This window comes from Triturus cristatus, chromosome 9 (assembly GCF_964204655.1).
Source record: "Triturus cristatus chromosome 9, aTriCri1.1, whole genome shotgun sequence".
Lineage (NCBI taxonomy): Eukaryota > Metazoa > Chordata > Amphibia > Caudata > Salamandridae > Triturus > Triturus cristatus.
The window spans coordinates 129,735,935-129,761,253 of record NC_140592.1 but is presented as its reverse complement, the minus strand read 5'-3'; the positions used below and the strand labels follow the sequence as shown (position 1 = coordinate 129,761,253).

The window sequence follows — 25,319 nt, the reverse complement described above, 5'->3', positions numbered from 1 at the left end:
GGGCCTGTTCATATGCACCCAGGACTCTGGTGCGGTGTTCCAGGGAGTGGGTCCCAGCCTCCTGGTGTCCCTGGGTGACCCTGCCCCTCCCACCTGCCCTGCTGCCACGGACCTGTTCCCTCACCACTGTGGGCACCCGCATCCTCTCCCTGCCCTCCTACATCGGTGGTGTGTGCTGGGCATCCTCTAGGACAGGGAGGGTGTTGCAGGCAGCACTGATGGTGGTGGTGGTAGTGGTGGTGGTGGTGGCCGCACAGGCCGTGACAGCAGGGACCTGCTGTGGAGTTGTTGTTGCCGCAGATGTGGTGGGGGTACGATGGGGTCCTGGGACCTGTTGCTCCCTGGCACACCAGATGGGCCGGCCTCAAGCTCATCATCCATGGAATCCTGGGAGTCCACATCAGAGAGTCCTTGTACCGGGGGTGGAGACTGGCTCTGCAGGTTGCTGGTGTTGTCCTCGGCAGTGAGTTCTTGGCCACCTGTGGGTCAGATGTGAAATGGTCATTGCAGTGCACCCAGCAAGCTTTGTGTTAGCTGTGTGTCATTCACTTTTTGCACACTGCACAATTGACATATCATCACATTGTTATGTTATGTTATGTTAAATAAATTTATAAAAGCGCACAAATACCCGAAGGTGTCTTGGCGCTAGGAAGTACAGCCACCGACTCGTACCTAAAACTGAAAGAGCCAGGTTTTTAATTGCTTTCTAAAGGCAGTCAGAGAACTAGCATTCCTAAGATGAAAAGGAAGGGAATTCCACAGTTTTGATGCACTATAAAAAAAGCTGCGGCCTCCCCAGTGAGCCGTACGAATTCTTGGTACCAGCAATAAGCGTGCCCCCATTGACCCAAGGTGTCTGGTCGGTTGATACCATGTGAAAAGATTCTGCAGAAATGACGGGCCTAGATGATGTAAAGCTTTAAAAACAATACATAGTGTCTTAAATTCAATACGCTGAGGCACCGGGAGCCAGTGCAAATTACGAATTTCATTGGAGACTGAACTGTATCTGGGGATGTCAAGCAAGAGGCGAGCTGCAGAGTTCTGAACCATCTGGAGTTTCTTCAGACACTGCTTCTGGGCGTTAAGATACAAACCATTACAGTAGTCCAATTTGGATTGAAACAACTGTCTTCCTGGTGTTTTCCGGGATGTAAGGAAAAAAATTCCTGATCTTCTTTATAAGAAAATGAGAAGCGGACACCACGGCATTGGTATGTTGGCTGAATGACAATCTATTATCCATCAGCACACCTACATTTTTTACTTTAGTCACTGGATTAGGTGGTAGACCCATCTCCGCTGGCCACCACAAATTGTTCCAGGAGGGCTGCAGACTGCCAAAAATCAAAACTTCCGTTTTATTGGAGTTAAGTTTAAGGCAGTGTGCTGTCATCCAACTGTTGATGGCACTCATGCAGCATCTAAACTGCGGAGCAGGGGAATTTTGGAGTTTATGTGCCGCTACCACGATCTGAGTGTCGTCGGCATATGTAGTCAGGCTGAACCCAAACTCCCGGATAAGAGGGGCCAGTTCGGAGACGTAGATATTAAACAGTGAAGGGCTCAGCGAGCTACCCTGAGGGACGCCTCAAGGTAAAGTATAGGGGTCTGAGTTGAAGCCATCAATAGATACAATAGATTGTCGATCAGTTAGAAAGGAGGACAAAAGTGCCCGCGCCACTTACCCTACCCCCAACTTCTCCAGACGGCCTTGCAAGAGAGAGTGAACAACCGTATCAAAAGCGGCAGACAGATCGAGAAGCACGAGAGCCGCCGCACCTCTCCCATCCATCACCCCTCTGATCTCCTCTGTTGCTTTGATAAGGGCGGTCTCCGTACTATGATCTTTGCGGAAACCGAACTGGGAATGATCCAGCAAACCATTAGCGTTGATAAATTGCGACAATTGAGTGTTCATAATTTTGTCCACTATTTTTGCCGGCAGAGGCAATCTAGCAATGGGTCGGTAGTTAGTGGGATTAGTGGCATCTAATGTAGATTTTTTTAATAACGGCAAAATGGATGTCTCCTTCCAGCTGGTGGGAAAGACACCGGAGGTAAACATCAGATTAAAAATATCTGTGAGACCTGGACTCACAAAATCTACCAGACCTTTGAGGAATGCCGGTGGACATGGGTCTGAAGGTGACCCTGACTTAGACTGATTTACATGCTTTCTTACTTCTTCTATAGAGACCGGGGAGAACGCGAATAAAGTGTGATTAATGATGTCAGCGCCACAAGAGTAAGAATCAGGGGCCTCCTTAAAGGCTTGAAAAATTTCTGAAACCTTTGATTTAAAAGTGTCAGCAATGTCATTACAAAATTTCTGATTGATCTTCCTGCCTTTATTGTTGGTGTAGCCAATTTATTAATCACAGCAAACAGTTCCTTGGGTGAATTAATAGCCAAATCAATCTGCTGTGAAAGATATTATTTTTTCTCTGAGATAAGACGTTTTTTATAATTCAGGAGGGCTTTTTTGTAGGCTAATTTACCCGGCTCATCATAGTTTAGACGCCAACGCCGTTCTAAACGGCGGCACATCTGTTTTTCTATTCGAAGAAGTTCAGAAAACCACGGGGCAGAAGGCGTAGTCCTATTGCCTGAGAGTGTTTTTGAGGGGACAGAGGCGTTAACTGTGCCCGAAATCCACTTAGTGTAGTTGGTAACAGCTGAATCCACCTGGTCCTGACAAGGAGGACGAAAGGTTTCCAAGTAGGTATGAAGGGTTGGCTTGTCCACTTTATTCCAAACTTTGCAAGTGGAGGCAGACCGTTTGGTGATACAGCTCTCTCCTGTCCTAAGGAAGGGAAGGCTGAACTTAATAAGTGAGTGATCGGACCATGGTAGCGGAAGAATTTCCTTTACCGCAAGGCCATAAGCTGAGGTCGTTATAAATCACTCCTATGTATCATGTTTTCACAGGACTCCTCCTAGATGAAGGGTAATTTTGTACCCGAAATGCATTGAGGATTATATTTTCTCGGGAGCCTTTAACCATTTGAATTTTGAAAAAGGATAATCTCATGAATACAATGAAGATTACAATACGGAGGGATTATCATCAATGAATTGTTTAGTTTCAAATTACAACCTTCATTTTGATTATATCATTGCAACATTGTTGCCTCCATAGGCTGTGCTATAAGAGGGACACCACTCAAGTCTGATTGGTGCAACTGACATCAGTAATCTCACGTCTTGGTTTAGAGGACGACTCCTCTTCAGCACGCCTAAAATAATATTAACTTTTCAAATTATTGGATCTATTTTAGGTGTGCGTGGTATTCCACATTGAACTATTAATTTAGCTAAACCACTACCACAGCACCCACATCAACATGGCTTATCAAGACATCACCAACCTAACAGATAACCGTGCTGACACTTTCGCTTACGGCGATGAAGAAGTACAACGGATTTACTCACTAATAGGAGAGATTGAAACGACCACAACAGGGACAGGCACTGCACAAAGCAACATCAAACAACTAATCTACCTCACCAAACCTGAAATTCATCAAAGACTGCACGCCAGCACTCTCATACAATATCATCGCGCACAACGCATCCCGAGGGGTCTAAGAATCTCATTGAAACCTTCATTGTGCAAAAACGACCCAAAATTTATTGAGAGGTGGGATGGCATACTAAATAAATGTTCATTGGATCTTATCCTCCTAATAATTGAAGAACTATCGAATATATTGGAGGAGCTCAACACTGAAATCATCCAACTTAAACGCGAATTGTCTTCCAAATTAACGCCTGAAGAGCTTACACAAACACTGTCAGACATAAATGAACAACTCAAAAAACACACGCAAGAAATTAATGAAAGGAAACTTCGGAAGATTCGCAGGGATACCATAGACTACAAGCTGGGAGAAGTTTACAACTGGGCTGAAATCTATGCACGCAGGCGACAGAACAAACCATTTGGGAAACCATCTGACACTGACACTTCACCCGCCAGCAGTGATTCAGATAATACCAGGAATAGACCTAAATACAGCACCCAAAGGGAGAACCCACCCACGGATCCGACTCAAATTTTTGAGTCTCCATCTACTTCCACTTCAGCTTTGGCATCTGCGGTTCCTTTTTTAGGAACAGGCCATCCAGACAGCGCAGACCCAGGAGGGGCAAGAAAAGGAACATCGACCGAACTTCCTATGGACAAGAGGGTGACAAAGAGTCAACGTTAACAGCTTCTGATAATCTTGTCATCAACATTTCTTCAATCTCTTTGGATCATCTACAAACCAAACTTCTCCAGAAAGGTTCTTCGTTTGTTCCCACCTACTCCTCCAATCATTTGGAGGCTGAAGTTAGTTTTCACAGATTCATGCGCTCTTTAAGACTAAGACATTTTTTAGATAACGTTCTCACTGAACCATATTCGCAACCTGACAACACCTTGGCTGGCTTAAAACTCAAAAGCTCATACATGGCCCCAGTGAGCCACAAAGTCCTTGATACTTTCAAAACTCTCGTTAAATGCGATTTACAAAAGATTTTCAGACAACACAAAATATCTCAACCGAATTTGACAGTCAAAGACAAAGCACTTGTAAAGAATTTGGCCAACAATCCTGACATCATATTCCTCAATGCGGACAAAGGGGGAGCCCTTGTTATAATGAATTCTGCTCATTACAACCGTAGATTGGAGGAACATGTACGAGACACCACAATCTATTCCTTACTGGATTTTGATCCTACATCTCAAATACAGTTGACATTACATAACATCGTGGACAAAGCAGTCCGTCTAGGCACCATTGGTGAGAAAGAACGCAAATTCTTTACACAAGACTTTCCAATATGTCCCACGTTGAAAATGTTACCAAAGATTCATAAAAATCTCACTGATCCACCAATGAGACCGATTGTTTCCACCCGGGGTTCTCTCCATGAACCCGTGGGTAAATATCTTGATACACACCTTCAGCCATTGGTACAGAAAATGTCTACCTACATCAGAGACACCACTCATTTTTTTAATACAATCCACAAACTCAATATGAAATGGGGTACAGACATGAATTTTTGTACCATTGATGTTACATCTTTGTATACTTCCATTCCACACAACGTTGGGATGGAAGCCATTGAATTTTTTCTACTGCAATCACAAACACCAGAGGATCACAAAATATTTTTACTTGAATTACTCCACTTCACCTTATATCACAGCTATTTTTGTTACAATAATCATTTTTATTTGCAACTCAATGGCACTTCCATGGGAAATTGTGCAGCTCCCAGCTACGAGAATTTGTTTATGCACAAGTTTGAACTTGACCACATCATCAACACTGATCCATGGAAATCACATTCACTTTTATTTCTCCGCTACATCGATGACATTTTTTTGATTTGGAACGGTTCACAACAACTTTTAATTCAAGCAATTGATCAACTCAATCTAATCGATGAGCGTTTAAAATTCACTTTCAATATCCATAAAACTGAAATCAACTATTTGGATGTATTACTATACGTCAAGAATGATCGGATCGAAACAAATTTGTACAGGAAAGACACTGACAGGAACAATTTGCTACATTTCTCCAGCTTCCATCAACCAGCTCTCAAAAAACATCTTCCATAATCGCAACTTCTAAGAATCAAGAGAAATATTTCAGAACCCACTCAACTCACACAACATATTTCGATCATGGAAAACCGTTTTGATGATCGTGGATATCCCAAAGAGATACTTACAACTTCCATCAAACGAGCATCCATCAAAACCAGATCCCAATTGTTGGGTACAAAAAGCAATATTAAACCATCATCCAGATCAGTAATGGTCTCCAAATTTTTTACCGAAAGCTTTAACATCAAGAAAGACATTTTGAAACATTGGCCCATGCTACAAGTGGAATCTGACTTCAAGAATATTTTTGAGAACAGACCCCTCTTTGCGTATGCAAGAAGCAAGAACTTGTTGGAACTACTGAATTCCAAACCTGTTTCCGACGCAGTTTTGTCATATAAAGGCACTGTACCTTGCCATAACTGTGGCAATTGCAATAACATTATCAAGGGGAACTGTATTCAACATCCCACACGTGGGTTCAATGTCAAATTGCATGTCACAGCCACTTGTGACTTCAAGAATCTCATCTACATGCTCAAGTGCCCCTGTGGCCTCGCCTACATAGGCAAAACAGAGAGAAAAATCAAAGTTCGATTAAATGAACATAAGAGTAATATTCGCAACAAGAATATGAAATCCACAGTGGCTGCACATTTTCAAGCTCAAAATCATAACATCAGCCAGTTGAGATTCTTGGTGTGTGAAATTGTACCCATTAAAGCTGGCAGAGACAACCGGAAATTCTTACTCCAAAGAGAGTCCGCATGGATTTACAAAATGAACTCACTGGTGCCGCACGGACGCAATGACCGCGTTGAATTTAGTTGTTTCTTGTAAACAACCAATGTTCTTTGTGCAATGTTCCTGTCTTTTTCAATCTTCTTTTCAACCTTTTTTCAACTTTTTCAATCTTTTTATCATTGTGAACTTTAGTAAACTTTTTTGTTTTCAATCAATCACTATTCTTCACCCTTTCGTTTTCAATTTTTCATTCTCCCACTGGCCATCTTTCTTTTCATCCGTTTTTCACGCAATTCTAGCCTGAGCGTAATTCATATTCACACTATCTCATTTTCTATTACTTGTATTATATCACACCTATTTACATTTTCTTTTACCTTTCATTTTTATATTTTTAATACTTTTTTACATTTTTCTTTTCATCTGCTTCAAACTTCATTCACCGTTTGTTTTTTTTACCATTTAACAGTCACTTCTTACTTCATTCTCCTTGTAATTTTTACCTTGAGCTGTTTGTCTATCAGCGCTATTACTTCCTGTCTAATTTTCAGTTTATCGTTTGCCATTGAATGCATTGTTCACCCTTGGTTAATGTTTTTATCACGCAATGTCACTACTGATTGATTCAGGTATCTGTCATCTGCACCCATTACACTGGTTTTTTCACAATGTATCAACCGCTAACTTTACTAACACGGTTCTCCCTATCCAATATGGCCGACACGCCGACCACTCATATTTAATTGATCCTTTTTCACTGTTTACGACCACAACCGGCTACGCCTTTCATGTGCCTGCTTCACGGGTACACGCTGAACTTCTCGTTAAACTTCACCGAGGTACGTCTTTTCTTCCGCTAGAGTTGATTTCACACCGGTTTACACGCATATTGTCTATTCTATCACAGGGTGATAAGTTTTGTTGTTCTCGAGCACATCTTTAACGTGGACACACCACGTCGTTTTTGGATTCACTGGCATCACTTTTTCTAACTCATTTAACCATTCTTTAATACTGACAGTTCATTTCATCTTCGTCGTTTGTTTCACTTTTGAAATATCGCTAACACACAAAGTCTTTCTTCGTTCATTTTATTTTCTGGGAACATCGCTAACATACAATGTTTTTCACTTTAACGTCACTATACGTTCACTCGGATACGTTCTGACTATCTATTATCCCACTGAACAGGTCGTTATAAATCACTCCTATGTATCATGTTTTCACAGGACTACTCCTGATGAAGGGTAATTTTGTACCCGAAATGCATTGAGGATTATATTTTCTCGGGAGCCTTTAACCATTTGAATTTTGAAAAAGGATAATCTCATGAATACAATGAAGATCACAATACGGATGGATTATCATCAATAAATTGCTTAGTTTCAAATTACAACCTTCATTTTGATTATATCAGTGCAACATTGTTGCCTCCATAGGCTGTGCTATAAGAGGGACACCACTCAAGTCTGATTGGTGCAACTGACATCCATAAGCTGAGGAGAACACACCATCCAACGTGTGTCCCGCTATGTGTGTCGGTGACTGCACCAATTGAGTGAGTCCCAGTGATCTTAAAGTGTCTAATAACCCCAATGTGTCTTTATTTTCTAACTCTTCCAGATGGAAGTTAAAGTCTCCAAGAATCGTAAAATCTGAATTTAAAAAACTGGCTCCAGCAGAGTATCTAGGTTAGTTAAAAAAGTGTTACGAGTACCTGGAGGACGATAGAGAAGAATTCCCTTAAATGTCACTTTGGGGTTGAGTGAAAACTAGAAATAAAGAGCTTCATAAGAGGGGGTGGACACCGGATAATGTGTGACCAAAAGATGATCCCTAAAAATAATAGCTACTCCACCTCCTCGTTTAGAAACCCTATCTACTCTAATTGCTCTGAACCCAGCTGGTGTAGCAGTAATAAAGTCGGGGTCTGATGCTGCATCTGCCCAGGTTTCTGTTATGAATAGTATATCCAGACCCAGGCTTTCTATGCTGTGGGCCATCTCGTATTTATGCTTACCCAGTGATCTGGCATTAATAAGGCCGCCAAAAAGCATAGTTTGTTCATATGCAATATCATTCATTAAAGGCTGAGATAATTGCAGAGCCGAGATGAGTTGTGGGTGGGGGAGTGCAAATCCACAAACACAACGTGCCATGTCAACCCCAAGACTCATAGCACAACAGTTATCCCGATTATCCCTACATTGCTTGTCCAAGGCATGCAGGTCGCCGCTAGTATATTTAATAGTGGGTACGGGCCGCGGTTCAGAATTAAGGGCCCTAGGCACGAACTTGGCGCGGACGGGCGCAGACGGGCTTGCCTTAGGTGCACCTTTGGCGCGCCAGCGGCGCACCCGCTGCGCGCGTCGGCACCATGGGTGCTTTAAATCCCTTCCGATGGACGTCTAGAGAGCGTCCTTACCGGAAGTGGGTTGGCCAAAGTAGTGTGAGCTAAAGGGTCCGCCCTCCGCTCAAACGGCACGTCAGCCGTGGCGGAACGGGGCGGCCCTAAAAAATCAGCAGAAGACAGTGCAAAATAATGCAAGGAGGAGCAGAGCAAGTTTTAAAATCAAGTAAGTCAGTGCAAAGATATAAGGTAGCTCAGTGCAAGGATAGAACAAATTGAAAACCCCCTAGCGTCAACAGCCCTCCCCAGCATGAAATGACAAGTAACAATGTTAAAACAAGAAAAACAGCTAAAAAATGATTCGGTCAGTTGTGCGAGGTGCGAGCAGGGCTAAATAAGTCCCCTGCGCGTCCGCACCATGGGCGCTTTAAATCCCTTCCGACGGACGTCTAGAGCGCGTCCTTACTGGAAGTGGGTTGGCCAAAGTAGTGTGAGCTAAAGGGTCCGCCCTCCGCTCAATCGGCACGTCAGCCGTGGTGGAACGGGGCGGCCCTAAACAATCGGCAGAAGACAGTGCAAAATAACGCAAGGAGGAGCAGAGCAAGTTTTAAAATCAAGTAAGTCAGTGCACAGATATAAGGTAGGTCAGTGCAAGGATAGAACAAATTGAAAACCCCCTAGCGTCAACAGCCCTCCCCAGCATGAAATGACAAGAAACAATGTTAAAACAAGTAAAAACAGCTAAAAAATGATTCGGTCAGTTGTGCGAGGCGCGAGTAGGGCTAAACATTGTTGACTGTGTGCACTACTGTGCTTCCTGATATGATGCAGTGGTACAAGCATTACTTGTCCATGGTGTGAGGTGTCATGGCATACCATACGAACCGTGCACAATTGAGGTTACATGGACTTGTTGCCATCTAGGGCCTGGCACAACATGTGTTTAATTGAGGAATCATAGTTTATTTGTCTGACCTATCAGACATCACATCTGGCCATGTACTGACCATTGTCAACTCCTGCATCCCTTTGACCTGTCATGTGCATATCTTGATTTGTGCCACCACACATGCTTTCATATTTTTCAAATGGTCCTTGTTGCACTTGCCCCATGGTGATGCACATGTAACTAGTTGCTGTGCATGATTGTGCCCTGACTTTCTTCTATCTGTGCATTGTTGTGTCATACTTTGGTGGTTGTGACAGTTTCCTTAGCTTACCTGTGTGCACACTGTGCTTGGTAATGGGGTAGGTATGCCTCTTTGTGCAATGAGAGGGCTGGTGTTGTCAAATGGCACCATTTAATTTGTGAAAAATGGGAGGGTGCACATTCTGGCTACCTACCTGTAAGTTTGTTTGGTGTACTGAAATGGCTTCCAAATGTTACTGGGTAGGGTGGGGAGGGCTCCATCCCGCTGAGGTGTGGGATAGAGGGCATGTTGGGAGTAGTAGTGCAGCCCTCCCACCCCCAAACACCCTTCCAGAGAAAATGGCTACCTACCTGTAAGTTTGATGAGGGTTGTGTAAAGGCAAACACATGCTTCTGGGTGAGGTGGTGGGAGGGCTCCAACTTGCTAGGCTGTGGGACAGGGGGCATGGTGAGAGTAGTGGTGCAGGCCCCCCACCCCCAGACACCCTCATTGTGAAGATGGCTACATACCTGTAAGTTTGTTTGGTGTACTGCAATGGCTTCCAACTGCTCCTGGGTGGGGTGGGAGAGTGCTCCATCTTGCTAGGCTGTGGGACAGGGGGCATGGTGGGAGTAGTGGTGCAGGCCCCCACCCCATACACCCTCATTGTGAAGATGGCTACCTACATGTAAGTTTGTTTGGTGTACTGCAATGGCTTCCAACTGCTCCTGGGTGGGTTGGGGGAGGGCTCCATTCTTCTGAGGTGTGGGACAGAGGGAATGTTGGGAGTAGTAGTGCAGGCCTACCAGCCACAAACACCCTCCCAGGGAAGATGGCTACCCACCTGTAAGTTTGATGATGGTTGTGTAATGGCTGACACATGCTTCAGGGTGGGGTGGTGAGAGGGATCCATCTTGCTAGGATGTGGGACAGGGGGCATGGTGGGAGTAGTGGTGCATACACCCCACCCCAAGACACACTCATTGTGAAGATGGCTACCTACCTGTAAATTTGTTTGGTGTACTGAAATGGCTTCCAAATGTTACTGGGTAGGGTGGGGAGGGCTCCATCCCGCTGAGGTGTGGGATAGAGGGCATGTTGGGAGTAGTAGTGCAACTCTCCCAGCCACAAACACCCTCTCAGGGAAGAAGGCTACCTACCTGTAAGTTTGATGAGGGTTGTGTAATGACTGACACATGCTTCTGGGTGGGGTGGTGGGAGGGCTCCATCTTACTAGGCTGTGGGACAGGGGGCATGGTGGGAGTAGTGGTGCAGGCACCCCATCCCCAGACACCCTCAGTGTGAAGATGGCTACCTACCTGTAAGTTTTTTTGGTGTACTGCAATGGCTTCTAACTACTCCTGGGTGGGGTGGGGGAGGGATCAATTCTGCTTAGGTGTGGGCCAGGGGGCCTGGTGGTTGTTGTAGTGCTGTCTGCCTGTGCAAATGCCCCCATGGTTATGTTGGTATGTTTGGGGTGAATGGGAGTGGGTGAATGTTGGATCTGTGAGCCATGTTTTTGTGAGTGTGTAGTGCTGATGGATGGCATGTCTCCTAGGTGGTGTAGCTTTGTAGTTGTGCAAGGCAGTACATTGCAGAGTGGCGGTAGTCATTTGTTTGTACTTACCAGCCTCCACTCCCCCGGCTACTCCTGTGAGACTCTCTGGATGCAGTATGGCAAGCACCTTCTCCTCCAATTGTGTGAATGGTTTTGGTGGAATGGGAGGGCCACCGCCAGTCCTCGGAGCCAGCTCATGATTCTTGCTCCTCCTCCACCACCCTCTTCAGATCATGCCAATGCTTCATGATCTCCTTTTTTGATCTTGGGGTGGTCCCTACTGCATTGACCCTTTGGACTATCCTAGCCCACATTTGTGTCCTTGTGGCTAATAGTGTCTGTTGGACCAGGGTACCAAAAAGCTGTGGTTCCACTCTGACTATCTCACTCTCAGTGAATTTGGGCATTTTCTGTGTGGCCATGGTGTGTGGTGTGCAAAGTGATTGTGGGTGCAGGAGTGTGAGTGGTGGTTGTGGTTGTGCTGTGTATGGTGTGTGTTGTGCAAGGGGTTAGTTGTGCTGGTGTGGAGGTGGTGGTGGTGCTGTGTGTGGTGATGTTGTTTCCTTTGCCTCTCCTGTCAGCTGGGGAATGTGTCCCTTCTCGCCTGGAGTTTTGCAAGGGATTGTGGTCAGGGAAGGGGCTGGTTTTATACTCAGCTATGTGGGTGTGTCCAATTGGGCTGTTGCTGACAGGTGTGTTGACCTTGGATTTGTATTTTTTGTTTTGCCAAGTGGTTGTGTTATTGGGGTGTGTTTCGTGTATTTGGGCAGCATGGCTAGTTTTCCGTGTGCACTTTTTGGCCTTCTTGTAGGGTTTTGGCTTCGTCCGCCATATTTTTGACGGTTCGTCCGCCATGGTGGCTGTGCTTCAGCTCTTCCGCTGGCTCTCCCATTCATCCCATTGTGCGACTGCGGTGGTTGGAGACGGCGGTACGTACCGCGGGCCCGTTGGGGATATTCTAATTTCCCGTGCGGCGGCTCCGCTATACTTGCGGCGGCTTGTTGTTTTTCACGATTCCCATTTTTTTGGCGGTTAATCCGAATTTGGTCTTCGTTTTTCCACGGCGGTTGTTTTCCGCTTCCATGGCGGTCTCGGTGCTTTTCCACCCGCCATCCTAATGGGCCTCTTAGTCTCTATTTTTATTTAGTTCTACAAAAAATATTTACTATTTTTAGTTGGTGAAGTTTATTTCGTTGATGTTGTTTTGTTGAGGTCTATAGAAGCTAATAAAAGAAAAGTATTTGTTTTGCTTTTTTATTAATATTTGTAGTTTTCATTAGTTAACTGTATTTTTCGTTAAGGTATATACTTACTTTGTTTTTTATTGTTCGTTTATGTTGATTTTGTAGTTGTTTTGGAAGTAAATCATTGTTTTGAATTTTCTAAGTGGAGTTTTAGTGAAGTTTAATCTGTGAAATATTAAGACAAACATACTATGGTTTTAGTTAATTTGTTTATATATTTTTTTCTTTTAAACTAATTTTATTTATTTGTTTAAAAGTTTGTGTTCTTACCTTTAATGAGGGTTTTTCTGATTAGTTGTTTGTGTAGTTCCTTTTTGTTCTGTTCTCTGTCTTGCAAAGGTTCATACTTCTTGAGTGTTTGTCCGTTTCACAGTAAATATTGTGTTAGTTAATTGATTGCTTTTATAGTGTTTATTTAATCAGTTAGAGTTTTCTGTTGGTTTTTGTTGGTGTAGTTTAAATTTGACAGTTAGAATTTAATTTGTTTAATGTTAATTATGTTTATTTAATGTTTGTTTTTATTTTGTTCAGGAGTATAATTAAAATATATGTTTAAATACATGTTATATATTTTTTATATATGTAATATATATGTTTGTTTATTTTTGATAGCTGTGATTTGTTGTTATGCTGTAGTGTTTATTTATTTGTTTTTGGTTTTTCAGTGTATTTGCTTGTGTTTTAGTTTTATTAATTTTGTAATTGTTTTGTGTTTTAAATGTTTGATATATGTTATTTGATTATATTATGGAAAATAGTTTATTATTATGTTTAAATGTTATTTTTTGGTTTGGTTTATATGTATTGTATCAATGTTTGTGTTGTGGAAATTATTTATATCAATGTTTTTGTTGTGTTTTATGTTATTTTAATTTTATCGATATTTTTGTGGTCATTTTTTTGTTGTCTATAATTTTGTCATCTAATTTTTTTTACAATATTTTTTATCTATGTTTGTGTTATTTTAGTTTTTTGTATTGGGTGTCAATATTTTTGTATACGATAATAATGACTTGATCATTTTGTAGTTCAATATTATATGAGTCGATGTTGTATCAGTGATCCATCAGTGGCACTTCTGTGTGGTGTTCCTCTGTAAATAGACTTTCACCAGCTCCTGGTTTCAAGATGAACTTCCTTATCTCAAAACACGAATGTATTTCTGCTGGGTTCCATGTTCACATTGTTACCTACTGCTGTGGGCCATTCCTTGATTTGGCATAAATGGACTTTACCTTAAACTAAGCACGTGCTTTGACTCCACTTCTGGAACTGTAGCTTCTGTGTGGACCACTTTAGTGCTTGCTACCATCCTATCCAAACATGCGGTCCCACATTACAACACCTGTTTGGAAGGTTTCTCACTCTAATTCCTTCCTAGTAATATGTATGTGACAGCACATATGCTTTGCCTAGCAGCAAGCAATGCCTCCAAAATATCCACAAATTACTACAGTGCCTGGAAAACCACAGGGTAATGAAACAACCTGTCTCCAAGAGAGTGATGAAAAACTAGAGACATTTTCTGGCCCCTTGCACAAATGGTGTTAGAAATATGATATACAGGAAACTGTGTTTTTGAATTGCATAGGTTACACCTGCAGAGTGTCTGTTGATGCACGTGTATACCTCAAATAATGAAGGAATTGGATGAGAATGTAGTCACTGGTGTTAAAATAACAAATAACCCCATTTACTATCAGTGCAATGTTAGAGACAGTCCAACGAGAGCTACTGGATTGGGCTATCTAAAAGGAATTAGAGGGAATGAAGATTAGATAAAACCGTCTGACAAGGAAAAAGTGGGAAGACGCTGCTATGCACAGGGCCTTGACAAAAGCAGATCTATGTATCCTGCCCCAATAGAAGGCCTTCTGGCGGCCTTATAGGCAGAATAAACAATTAAACAAGAACCTCCTTATTTTTTATGTCTGGCGTTAACCAAAACCTTTTGATTTTACTAAAATTATATATATGATAAACTTGCATAAAGGTGCTTTCAGTCACCTCCCTCCATTCATTGGTCCATTCTTGTACCATCCACTTTTTGCTTTCACCCACTACAACATTAAGCATGGGGATAGATGGTGTCAATACGTTGAGCCTTCCTAAGAAGTCTCTCCACGATCAATGGGTCAAGCAGAATAAAGCTACCAAAGACAGAGATATTCTCTCACTGAAGGCAAATAAGTGACTTTCTATCCCTAATTCCAAGATACAATTATTCTCAGGTGGCACTCTCATGATACACTTTCGGTCATGCCATCCACTCTGGGCACATTCCTGTAGGAAATTTTCCATGGCACAACGGTGCATCTTCCTTGATACAATTTGTCCTTGGTTTCCAGGCCTACTTCTGTGTGAAGCACAACGACCTTCAGCCACTGGCTAACTTCACTTTGTGACTGCATTTAGCTATTTCACAAAGAGCACATTCACACACAATGTAATTCCCTTCAGTGCCAGTGTTTTGGTTTTTACATTAGTATTACTTTAGTGTTGCCTTTGTTTGTTTGTAAAGCTACCAGGTGAGAGCACAGGGCACATTCATGCTTTATCAGTTCCTGTCTCCTGCCAATGCTGTTGGAAATTCATTTGGAAGTGGCCTTTGTTTATTTATCTGACTGCAGCTCTGAATATAAACTCATGAGGGTGCTCTATTTTTTCAAACGTGTCTGTTTACTATTCTTTCTTTCTTTCTTTCTTTCTTTCTTTCTTTCTTTCTTTCTTTCTTTCTTTCTTTCTTTCTTTCTTTCTTTCTTTCTTTCCTTCCTTCATTTTTTCTTTCTTTCTTACTCTCTTTCTATTTTCTTTCTTTCTTTCTTTCTTTCTTTCTTTCTTTCTTTCTTTCTTTCTTTCTTTCTTTCTTTCTTTCTTTCTTTCATTTCCTATCTCTTTCAATCTTTCTCTCCTTCTTTCCCTTTCTCCTCTTTTTACTATTTCTTTCTTTACTTCCCTCCCTTTTATTTCCTTTTATCATTGTACTTGCCTTCCACTTCCTTTGCATCTTTCTTTCTTTCTTTCTTTCTTTCTTTCTTTCTTTCTTTCTTTCTTTCTTTCTTTCTTTCTTTCTTTCTTTCTTTCTTTCTTTCTTTCTTTCATTCATTCTCTTTCTTTCTTTCTTTCTTTCTTTCTTCCTTTCTTTCTTTCTCTTTCTTTTTTCTTCCCTTTTCTTTCTTTCTTGCCTTCCTCTTTTTGTCTTTTCTTATTTCCCACGTTCCTCTCTCTTTCTTTCTTTTGTGCATTCCTCTTTCTTCCTTTATTATATTCAACCTTGCCTTCCTCCTATTTTTCTTTCTTTCTTTCATTCTTTCTTTCTCACCTTCTTTCCAAAATGCAGCAGGATATCAGCTAATGCCGGACCAATTCTTTTTTCCAAGTTTGTGTTAGTCAAGGCCTTTTAGTTTTAATAACATTATGTCTATTACATAATTACCTATTGAGGTCTTTGGACAGACTTTGTCCATTAGTCTGTGGATCAGTCATGCACAAGTTTCTCCAACCGAGTCCAGCATGTATCAAGGAACAATGTATCACCCAACTTCAGCGACTGGCTGACTTTACTATGAGTCAGGCTTGCTGCCCTTTCACAAGAAGAATAGCAGGACACAAAGTACTCCCCATCAGTGTCAGAGAGTACTATGATAACGTGTGTTTATTTTTAGACCAAGACATTTTTGTCTGAAGCCAATATTGTGTTTAGATTGGCAATGGCCCAGCGGCTTTCTGAACAATAAAGTTTTGCAAAAACCATAACACAACAAAACAAGAATTTCCAAAATACTGGCAGCCAATGTCAGGCCTACTGTCTTTGCCAAGGCTTGTTTCTTTGTCTCTCAATTTGCATGCCCCTCCTCCCCACTTCTATTGACACTGGAAATATTGGGTCAAAATAGTTTCCATTCCCTCTACCCATGACCAGACAGGCCTTTATTCCTCTGGGCAGGTCCCTAGTAGACTAGAGCTGTAGACGCTGTTTTTTAAAGACCTGATACATCTATCACTTTTCCCACCTCCTAAAAAGGGCCAGGCCCATAAGTTCGAGACCTGTTCTAGAGTCACAATCCGATGTTCTTTTTCTGCAGCATGAAAGTGTAAAGAGGAGAAAGTTATTAGGGAAAGTATCAATTAGCCAACAATTCCCTCAGATACATAACTCACGGACAACTACTTAAGCTAGTTAATTAATTACAAGGCCAAAAATAGAGATCATAAAGACACCTCAAAATGAGAGTATATAAGTACAGAGGAATCAGCATTAAGCCAAATCTGCGCATCCAGTTTAAACAGTGCAGCATGAGCAATATGATTAATTCAAGAACTAAAATACAGAAAATCAGGAAGCATAAGTCCAAATTTCCCTGCATCGAGGGTTGGGGAATAAAAGCATTAATCTGTCCCTACTCTAGCACTAAGGTGACATCCCTAAATGAGCATTTTCAAGAGGAAGGATAGATGGTGTCAATACGTGGAGCCTTCCTAAGAATTCTCCCCACGATCAATGGGTCAAGCAGAATAAAGCTACCAAAGACAGAGATATTCTCTCACTGAAGGCAAATAAGTGACTTTCTATCCCTAATTCCAAGATACAATTATTCTCAGGTGGCACTCTCATGATACACTTTCGGTCATGCCATCCACTCTGGGCACATTCCTGTAGGAAATTTTCCATGGCACAACGGTGCATCTTCCTTGATACAATTTGTCCTTGGTTTCCAGGCCTACTTCTGTGTGAAGCACAACGACCTTCCTCAATCGTCTCAAACCACATGACTTCTTCTCTCCTGGCCTAACTAGTAAAACAAAGACATTACTCTATCTAAGGAGAGCCCTTCTTTCACCTGAAACACAAAAAGTGAGAACGAACAAATTCCACTGAACACATGAAATTCAGGCTGTTAATTCTAAAGTGGGAGTCTCAGGGACTTGCATTTCAAGCCTACGAAATTTAGCTAACATAAGTATGCATCATGTAAGCTTTACAAGTTCACATAACATTAAGCACTTTCAACTAATGCATTTAACTATGTATGAAATGACATAATTAATATGCACATCTAGTACATGTATAATTGTCAGTTGCACAGCAGGAGTTCTTCATGTTAATTTTTTCTGCTAGTTACATTCATTTTCTACGTTGATTCCCCATGTTGCTTATCAATGGCCTAAAATACACCACATTTCATGTTAATATGTTCCACAATTCTAACACTTCAAGTTAATACAACAAATTATTATATGCGGCTGCGCTCTATGTGTGATTATGATGCACCTCTACAAATTAGATAAGATATATGCGCTGTCCTGTGCTATCACTCCATTGGTTAATTGCATTAGGCACAGGAGGCTTCAAGAGAGAGAGGAAGAGAGGGATGGGGTGGGAAGGTAGAGATAAAGCACTCAGGGATAGAGGAAGAACAAATGGATGGAAAGAAAGAGATTACACAGGTAGAATGGAGTGGCGCAATTTAGAATCCATCCTTTCATGTCACATAAGCGCAATATATACATGCACTTGACTTTGTGTACACTGTGTGCCTTACCTTTATTAATGTGATGTAAAGCATTTAAACGCAATATTGAAATATAGTCACTGTAGACACTATAGATTTATATATGTGTGTACATTAATGTCTACCTTAAATATAAAGACATGTAATTCTCATTCACATTTACACTTGCTTTTCAAGTTACATTGCATTTATTTTGAAAGTGACATTTGCATATATAAATGTGAATGCATTTTTTCATGTTATACATTTATTCTGAATTTACACGTGCATGTAAAATCATATGTTTGAAGTGCACATTGAAATGCTTAGCTAAAGGTAGCCTGACTAAAGGCCATAATATTAAAAATGTACTTAGCTTGGTCAGCGTGTTCTTTCTTTTGCAGGTGCCTTCTCAAAGTTTCATTAGCTAGAGAACAAAGTATTGTTGTCTATATTAGTTTCTTGATAGTGAGGCCTGAAAAAAGAAATATTGGCTAGAATGAGAAGACTTACTGAGCAGAAGAAGAAGCCACCCCCTCCTACTCATTACGGTTCATGAACAAAGAGATGTTCAAGGTTGCAGTAACTGTCAAAGTTCTGTGGGATGAAAAATTCGAGGAATGATGCAAATGCATACCATTAGAAGAGACATAATTGGTTCCTGGTGGAAAGAGATATGATTATTGTGAAAGTTTCATTGGTTTTAAGTAGTGTTCGCACTGTTAGAAGTTGGAGCTGTGTCCCTTAGACGTGGTGGGGTACAGACCTCCCTGCATCTTTTATTCTTGCAAGTGTGAAGCTTCTTGCTAAACACTTATTTCAATTCTGAAAGTCTTCTACTTGAGTCTTCACTATGCTGACACCTTCCCACATTTCCAAATTTTCTTGAGCCCCCGCTCTATAATCTATTCTTATTTAAACCTAGAGCATAGATTAGAAGCTTCAGAACTTTTTAATGTTTAGGAGAAATAATTGGAGTTCCTTTAAGGAAATCTATTTCTCAGTTTCTGTCTTGTTGTGTCTGTGGCTATTTTGGTATCCTATTCTACTGGGACAGAACTATGATATTTTAGCTGGCCAGATGTAATCCTGTATCTTTTTAATATCCTCTTGACATGCATATGTACTGGACGGATGGTTAATTAGTAGTAAAACTATTTACCTTCGATTACGGATTCCTCGTCCTCATTGTGGCTGGAAATGGGCCTCAGAAAAGTTGAATTTATTTGTGATTGCTTACTCCCTTGGCCTCTCAGTCAACTAAAGAGATTAATCAGAAGAGAAACGGTAAATCATGCTCCTGCATGCTCTCAGAATTAAGGGGCTCATTACGATGGCGGAACGATCGCCACTGCCGGACCGGCGGTGTTGATCGTTCCGCCATCACAATGAGATTTACCCACCGCCATATTAGGATGGCGGTTGGTATCGTGAAGGACGCAAATTACGTCCGCTGCTATTCCGTCAGTGGCAATCGTAACGATTGCCTGGCAGGCAGAGCAGGGCCACTAATATGGTGGTGATGCCAACCAGGTACCGTTCGCCATATTAGGATGTGGGACATGAAAGGCCTTTCCATGGTGGCGATGCCACCATGGAAGGCTGGCGGGGAGTAGGTCTAGGGGCCCGATGTGGGCCCCCCATGTGTCTGGGGTAGGTGGGGTGCACTTGGGGGTACCTATGGTACAATTTTAACTTTGCGGCGTGTGCCGCTGTCAGCAGCACCCGCCGCAATGTTAAATTGCAGAATGCGACCGCCATGGTGGCGGTCGCATCCTAATTCGTGGTGTGGGACTGCTGCATGTTTGGCGGCCGGTCCAAACACCACAGGGATGGTGGGTGGACTCAGGTCCGCCCGTCATCCTAATGAACCCCTATGGGAGGAGGGCTAGTTTGCGCACTTTTGCCAGGGCTGCTTTTGCTTCCTCTGCATGTCCATGTCTGTACCTAATAAATGACAGAAAGCCAGGGCAGCGTTTTTAAATGTGCATTGTTTGCACTGTTGTGCTGAGTGCACTAAACAAACTGACATAGGGACACGAAAGTTCACAAACAGGAATGCAAACCATGTATTTTTGTTGACGAGGACTCTACTATATTTCAGCCACGGCCCGTGCAGGTAAGAGCTGTGGGGCCGGGTGGGGGGAGATTTTAACAGATGATGACAAGGGAAAATTATTTACCATCTACACACTAAAACTAATCATTTTTGACTGTGGAAACAAATGTATTACTCATATAACTATAACAACAGATACATCCTCGACATTTTAGGGGAAATGGGATTACTCAAGGCATAGCAGGTGTAAGGCACATGACTTGGAAACAATCAACTCAATGATTTGTGAATAGCATTTTTACTAAAACGATCTCTACTGAGACCATTTATTGAATAGTTTAAACTAGAATAAAGCTTTAAGTATGTAATTAATGGTGCTACTGAATCTCCTTATTTCACCTCGTACTTGCTACACACATAGGACTATAGAACATTATTAGCAGGATTGACGATCACCTGTTAACTCTTAATTAATTGTTGCATAGCAAAAAATCACTCTCTTAAATGCCCTTGCCTGTCCCCAAGAGGCAAACACATGAAACGGTCTGTTTGACAAACATTTTCCAAGTAAGCCAGGAGGTGATTTATTCTCCTGCGTGACTAGTGTTTACATGTCTCTACACCTTTGGCGAGTGCTTATGGTTCACTGTTGCATGTAATTGTTTTAATGTAGATTTAGAGGGGTGTGTGAGAGCTTGCATGCATAATCCATCTATCTCACGCTCTTCCTGCAGGATACAAGCATTGCAGCTGTTTGACTATTATAATACATAATCAACAATTAATCTGTATATGAAACAACTCCACTATTTATAGTGGGCCCTTTGTTCATGCCACTCCTGCATGTCTTGGGCCTCCGTTTTCAGCAAACCTTTTGTACACATATATAGCTGCTTACATCTGGAGGCCACAGCCCAGGTTAAAGTTTTATTGTTGTATGGTTTATGTGCAAGACTCCTTAACAATATTATTTACGTGAAAATTAGACTCCAAAAGATGTCAATTTGTATCATGCCAGTTGTTAGACCTGGCATCCTTGGCGTGTTTTTCCCTGACTTTTTGCCTCTACCTCCTGTGCTTTTGATGCTGTGCTGGATTTCTTTTTTGCTGGTTTAGATGCTTTGAGCACTTTGCTAGTGCTGATCAGTGTCAAAATGCAAGTACTCCCTGCGTAAATTGATATTGTGATTGGTTCTCCCTGATTGGCATATTTGTTTTACAAGTAGGTCCCTAGTAAAGTGCACTGAGTGTACCAGGGCTGGTAAATCAAATGCTACTAGTGGGCTTGCAGCGCTGATTTTGCCACCCACATGAGAAGCCCGGAAAATATCTCTCAGACCTGCCACCGCAGTGCCTGCGCGGTTTGTTAACTGCAATGTCGACCTGGCAAGTGCGCCCACTTGCCAGGCCCTACCCTTCCGTTTTCTTGCACATAGGACAGCCCTATAGTAGGCCCAAGTTACCCCCCTGGGCAGGGTACAGTGTATGTGAAAGGTACGACATGTACTGGTGTGTATAACATGTCCTGATGGTGAAATACTGCCAATTTCGGTGTTCACTATTAAAAGGCTATCTTGCCCATAGAACAGAATGAGGAATGCTCTGTAATATTTTACAAGCATATCTTCCCATAGGACTAAGATAGACAATTGGAGTCTGGTATCCCTGGACTCAGAATTTAATAACACATCTTTTAGTAAGGATGGTTTTTAAATTCTGTGTTTGAAAATAGCACTTTTAGAAAATGGCTATTTTCTTGTTCAACCTTTCTGTGTGCCTCTGCTTGGTTGTGGATTGACTGACTGGCTTTGGAGTGACAGGGGCTGGGGTGTCTCCAGGAGTCTGGGTGAGTCAGCACTAGGCTGAATAGGCCTGATCTGCATTTGGAGTGGTGGGAGGAGTACCACCCGTACCTGAATAGGGCTGTGCCTTCCTTCCACAATACTGACTCCACCCCCCTGTGGGGGTGTCTGGATCCAAGGTTCACACTGACTGGGCTCAGAGCCCCTTGCACAAAGGGATCACAGATATTTTGGGGTATAAGTATTAGACCTAAACCCCCTGAACTTCAGACTATTGCAGGAATCAAGAGGAACCTTTGCTGAGGAGATGAGCTGAAGAAACTGAGGAGAAGTATTGCCCTTGCTGTGTGTCTGAGGTTGGCCTGCAGCTCCTGTTTCTGCCAATGAAAGGAGAAGAACTTTGTTGTGTGTTGTGTCCCCTGCTTGCAGAAGGACTTTGCTGTGTGTTGTGTCCCCTGCTTAAAGAAAGTTTCCAAGGGCCTGAAGAAGAGCTGGCCTCCTGTTTTGAAGTTCCAGGAACAAAGGGACTTCACCCCCAGCTCCCCTGAACTTCCTTGCTGGGAGTTCTGACCTGCCAGGAGGTACCTGTAATTGTGTTTGGGCCTCTGGAGGTTGTTTCTGCTGTTGGGAGCTGGATGAAACCAAAGAGAAGGAAGAAATCCTGTTTCCGACACCGTCGATGCCGCTGCTTTGAGGCCGCAACCTGCACCGAGGCCCCGGAAGCCGCTAGTGAAGTGAACGATGCAGCGCCCGGCCTGCTCCGCAGCTCTGACGCCCTAAGACGCCCGCCGACACCGGCAGTGATTGGCCGTGACCGATGCCAGCGCTCGCATCGACTCCGTCTTTGCCAGCACCTGCATCTTGTTATCGCAGCGCTGATAACCTCCGAGGGTGACTCGAGAAACTTGCCCACATCACATCATCACCGGCCCCGACATCGGCCATCTTCGACGCCTTGCATCATCACCGGCTTCATTTTCGAAGGTACTGCTGTTTGGGTTCTGTGTGACTCCGCGTCTGACGCCGCGATCCTCGAGGGCAGCACCGTACTTTGGATTTTGTGCTGTCCTGACCTTGTGATAGCCTCAGTTGGTGCTATGTGATTTCTACAAGCTTATTTTTGCAATATCCTTTTTAAAAGACATTTTTCTGAGTATCTGTATGTTGGTTTTTTGTCATTTTGGTCTTGGTTAGTTTAGATAAAGATATTTTATTTTTCTTAACTGGTGTGGTGTTCATTTGCGGCATTTTCACTGTGTCACTGTAAGTGTTGGTACAAATACTTTACACATTGCCTTTGGGATAAGCCTGTCCGCCAGTGCCAAGCTACCAAGGGGGTTATCTGAAGTGTGACTAGAAGCAAAGGTCCTCATTTGGACAAAGGTTCCTACCTCTGCCAACAAGAGACCCACATTTCTAACACCAGTGTCACTTCGTATGTCCTGCAAATTTAATGCGAATTAGGCGATAGCACCATTTCCAACAAGTTTGCTGGTGGGAAGTTGTATTTTGATGGAGCAAAAGGGCTAATATCAGTAATCTGTCAATGTTACTTAGTAATGGTAAACCATGTGAATAAGAATCCTAATAATTGTATAACATCTGAGAAACCCACATGCTTTTTAGTATGTATTATTATAAATCATTGTTATGCCTTTTGATAGTGTTAGCTTTATCATTACCTAGCTGACCTTTTGATGAGGAGTGGGTGTCATGTCTTTTAGGATAGTCTCATCATGTATAGATAGATATATTATATTGTCCCATCCACATGACAATAATTATTCTAAACAGTTGACCTTTTACCTAGTAGCTTGCTCCTGTCTCTTCGACGCCAGGCTCTAAGTATTCTATCATATCCCTGTACCTGATGTACATAAACATGTCCCCAGGCTTGGCATAATTAATCTGTGTAAGGTTCACTGCTTTTTTCATCCTTGGCCAACAGCCAGCTGTTCATGATCACACTTGTTTAGAAAATAATTGGTGAGCTGTTTTCAAAACACTTATGATTGTTTTCAAAACATCGATGGCTGTTTTAAAAATATATTGAGTCTAGAAAAAAAACATGGAGTGACCACTTTAGTATAAAAGACCCTCATGCACCCCTACAAATTAGAGGAGAATTCCTTCCAAGCTGAGTAGGGGGTCCTGCATGCTGAATCTTCGACATACAGTGGTCTGACATCCCTTGTGGGCTGTCATCCACGACGCAGAGATAGGGTCCTTCGTTGTAAACCACCAGGTGATGGGGCTGGTTCTTCCCTAGGAGTTTCTTGGCTACAGATACATATAGCTATACACACATACACCTACACATCCAGGTAAGGCTAGGTCCATTTTAGCAAAAATACTTAGGGTGTGCATTTTTAGAAAAATGCAAGTGCTACTGTTTTTATCTGAACTGAATATGTCCATCTTATTAGCACTACGGCATAAAAGTATCTACTATTTACTATATTGGTACTAGCATTCTCTTTTGTATGCTTCTGTCTCCTGAGTAATGCAGCACATATGTTTTACACAAGATTGTCGCTGGCCCAATAAATACTTATTGAAACTACCTAATCGCCAACCTGTGCATTTTCTGAGAGAAAGTAAGCATGAGTTTCTGAGCGAAATGTACTGTACTGTTTTCCATGATCCCTGAGGAATCAGGATTATCATGTGCAGTGGTTGCCAGAGACTACATACACCACTGTAGAATACAGGGAGGTGGTAGTGACACTGTAGAGCTAGCTGGTCTAATGACTGACATTTCCAGTGGGGGTGTCCAGAAGCGGCTGGGACTCCAAGCCCTAAGTATAGGTCAACCAAAATGCGCAGGTCCTGGGGAACTCCAAGGAACTATACAACAGTACATGGGTGCATCACTCTCTGAGTAAGTCTGTAAGTGGGTGCATAAGTACCTGAATCGGTATGTGAGTAAGTACATGAGTATCTGAGTGGGTACGTGACTGGATGTATAAGTGGGTATGTGAATGGGTGTATAAGTGTCTGACTGAGTTTGTGAGTGCTTACATGAGTCTGTGACAGTGACCGGCGAGTGTTTACATATATATATATTTTGATATTTCTACCAATATTCGCGAAGACTTCAGGATAATCATGATGTCCCTGTAATGGCACATGGGGGGCCGAGCTGGCACTCATGGTGTCATCAGGAATATCACATGCGATTAACAAAATCTATTTTGGACACATTTCTTGGGACATTAATACACCCATTTCTCAAACAAGAGGTCAAAGTATCTCCACCATGACCCCTTATGTTAGCTTTCACACAAATCTTCAGTCCCGGGAACTGTTCCTGAATGATAAAATAG

General features: G+C 42.4%; 1 protein-coding gene across 1 annotated transcript in view; it reads right to left on the bottom strand.

The window, feature by feature from the left end:
* Positions 1–7,157: 7,157 nt before the first annotated feature.
* LOC146797509 (uncharacterized) overlaps positions 7,158–25,319 on the bottom strand; it is a 36,985-nt gene continuing 18,823 nt past the window's right edge. The window contains exon 3 of the mRNA XM_085627615.1: positions 7,158–7,214. Coding sequence (XP_085483741.1) covers positions 7,158–7,214 — 57 coding nt within the window. The remainder of the gene's footprint in view (positions 7,215–25,319) is intronic.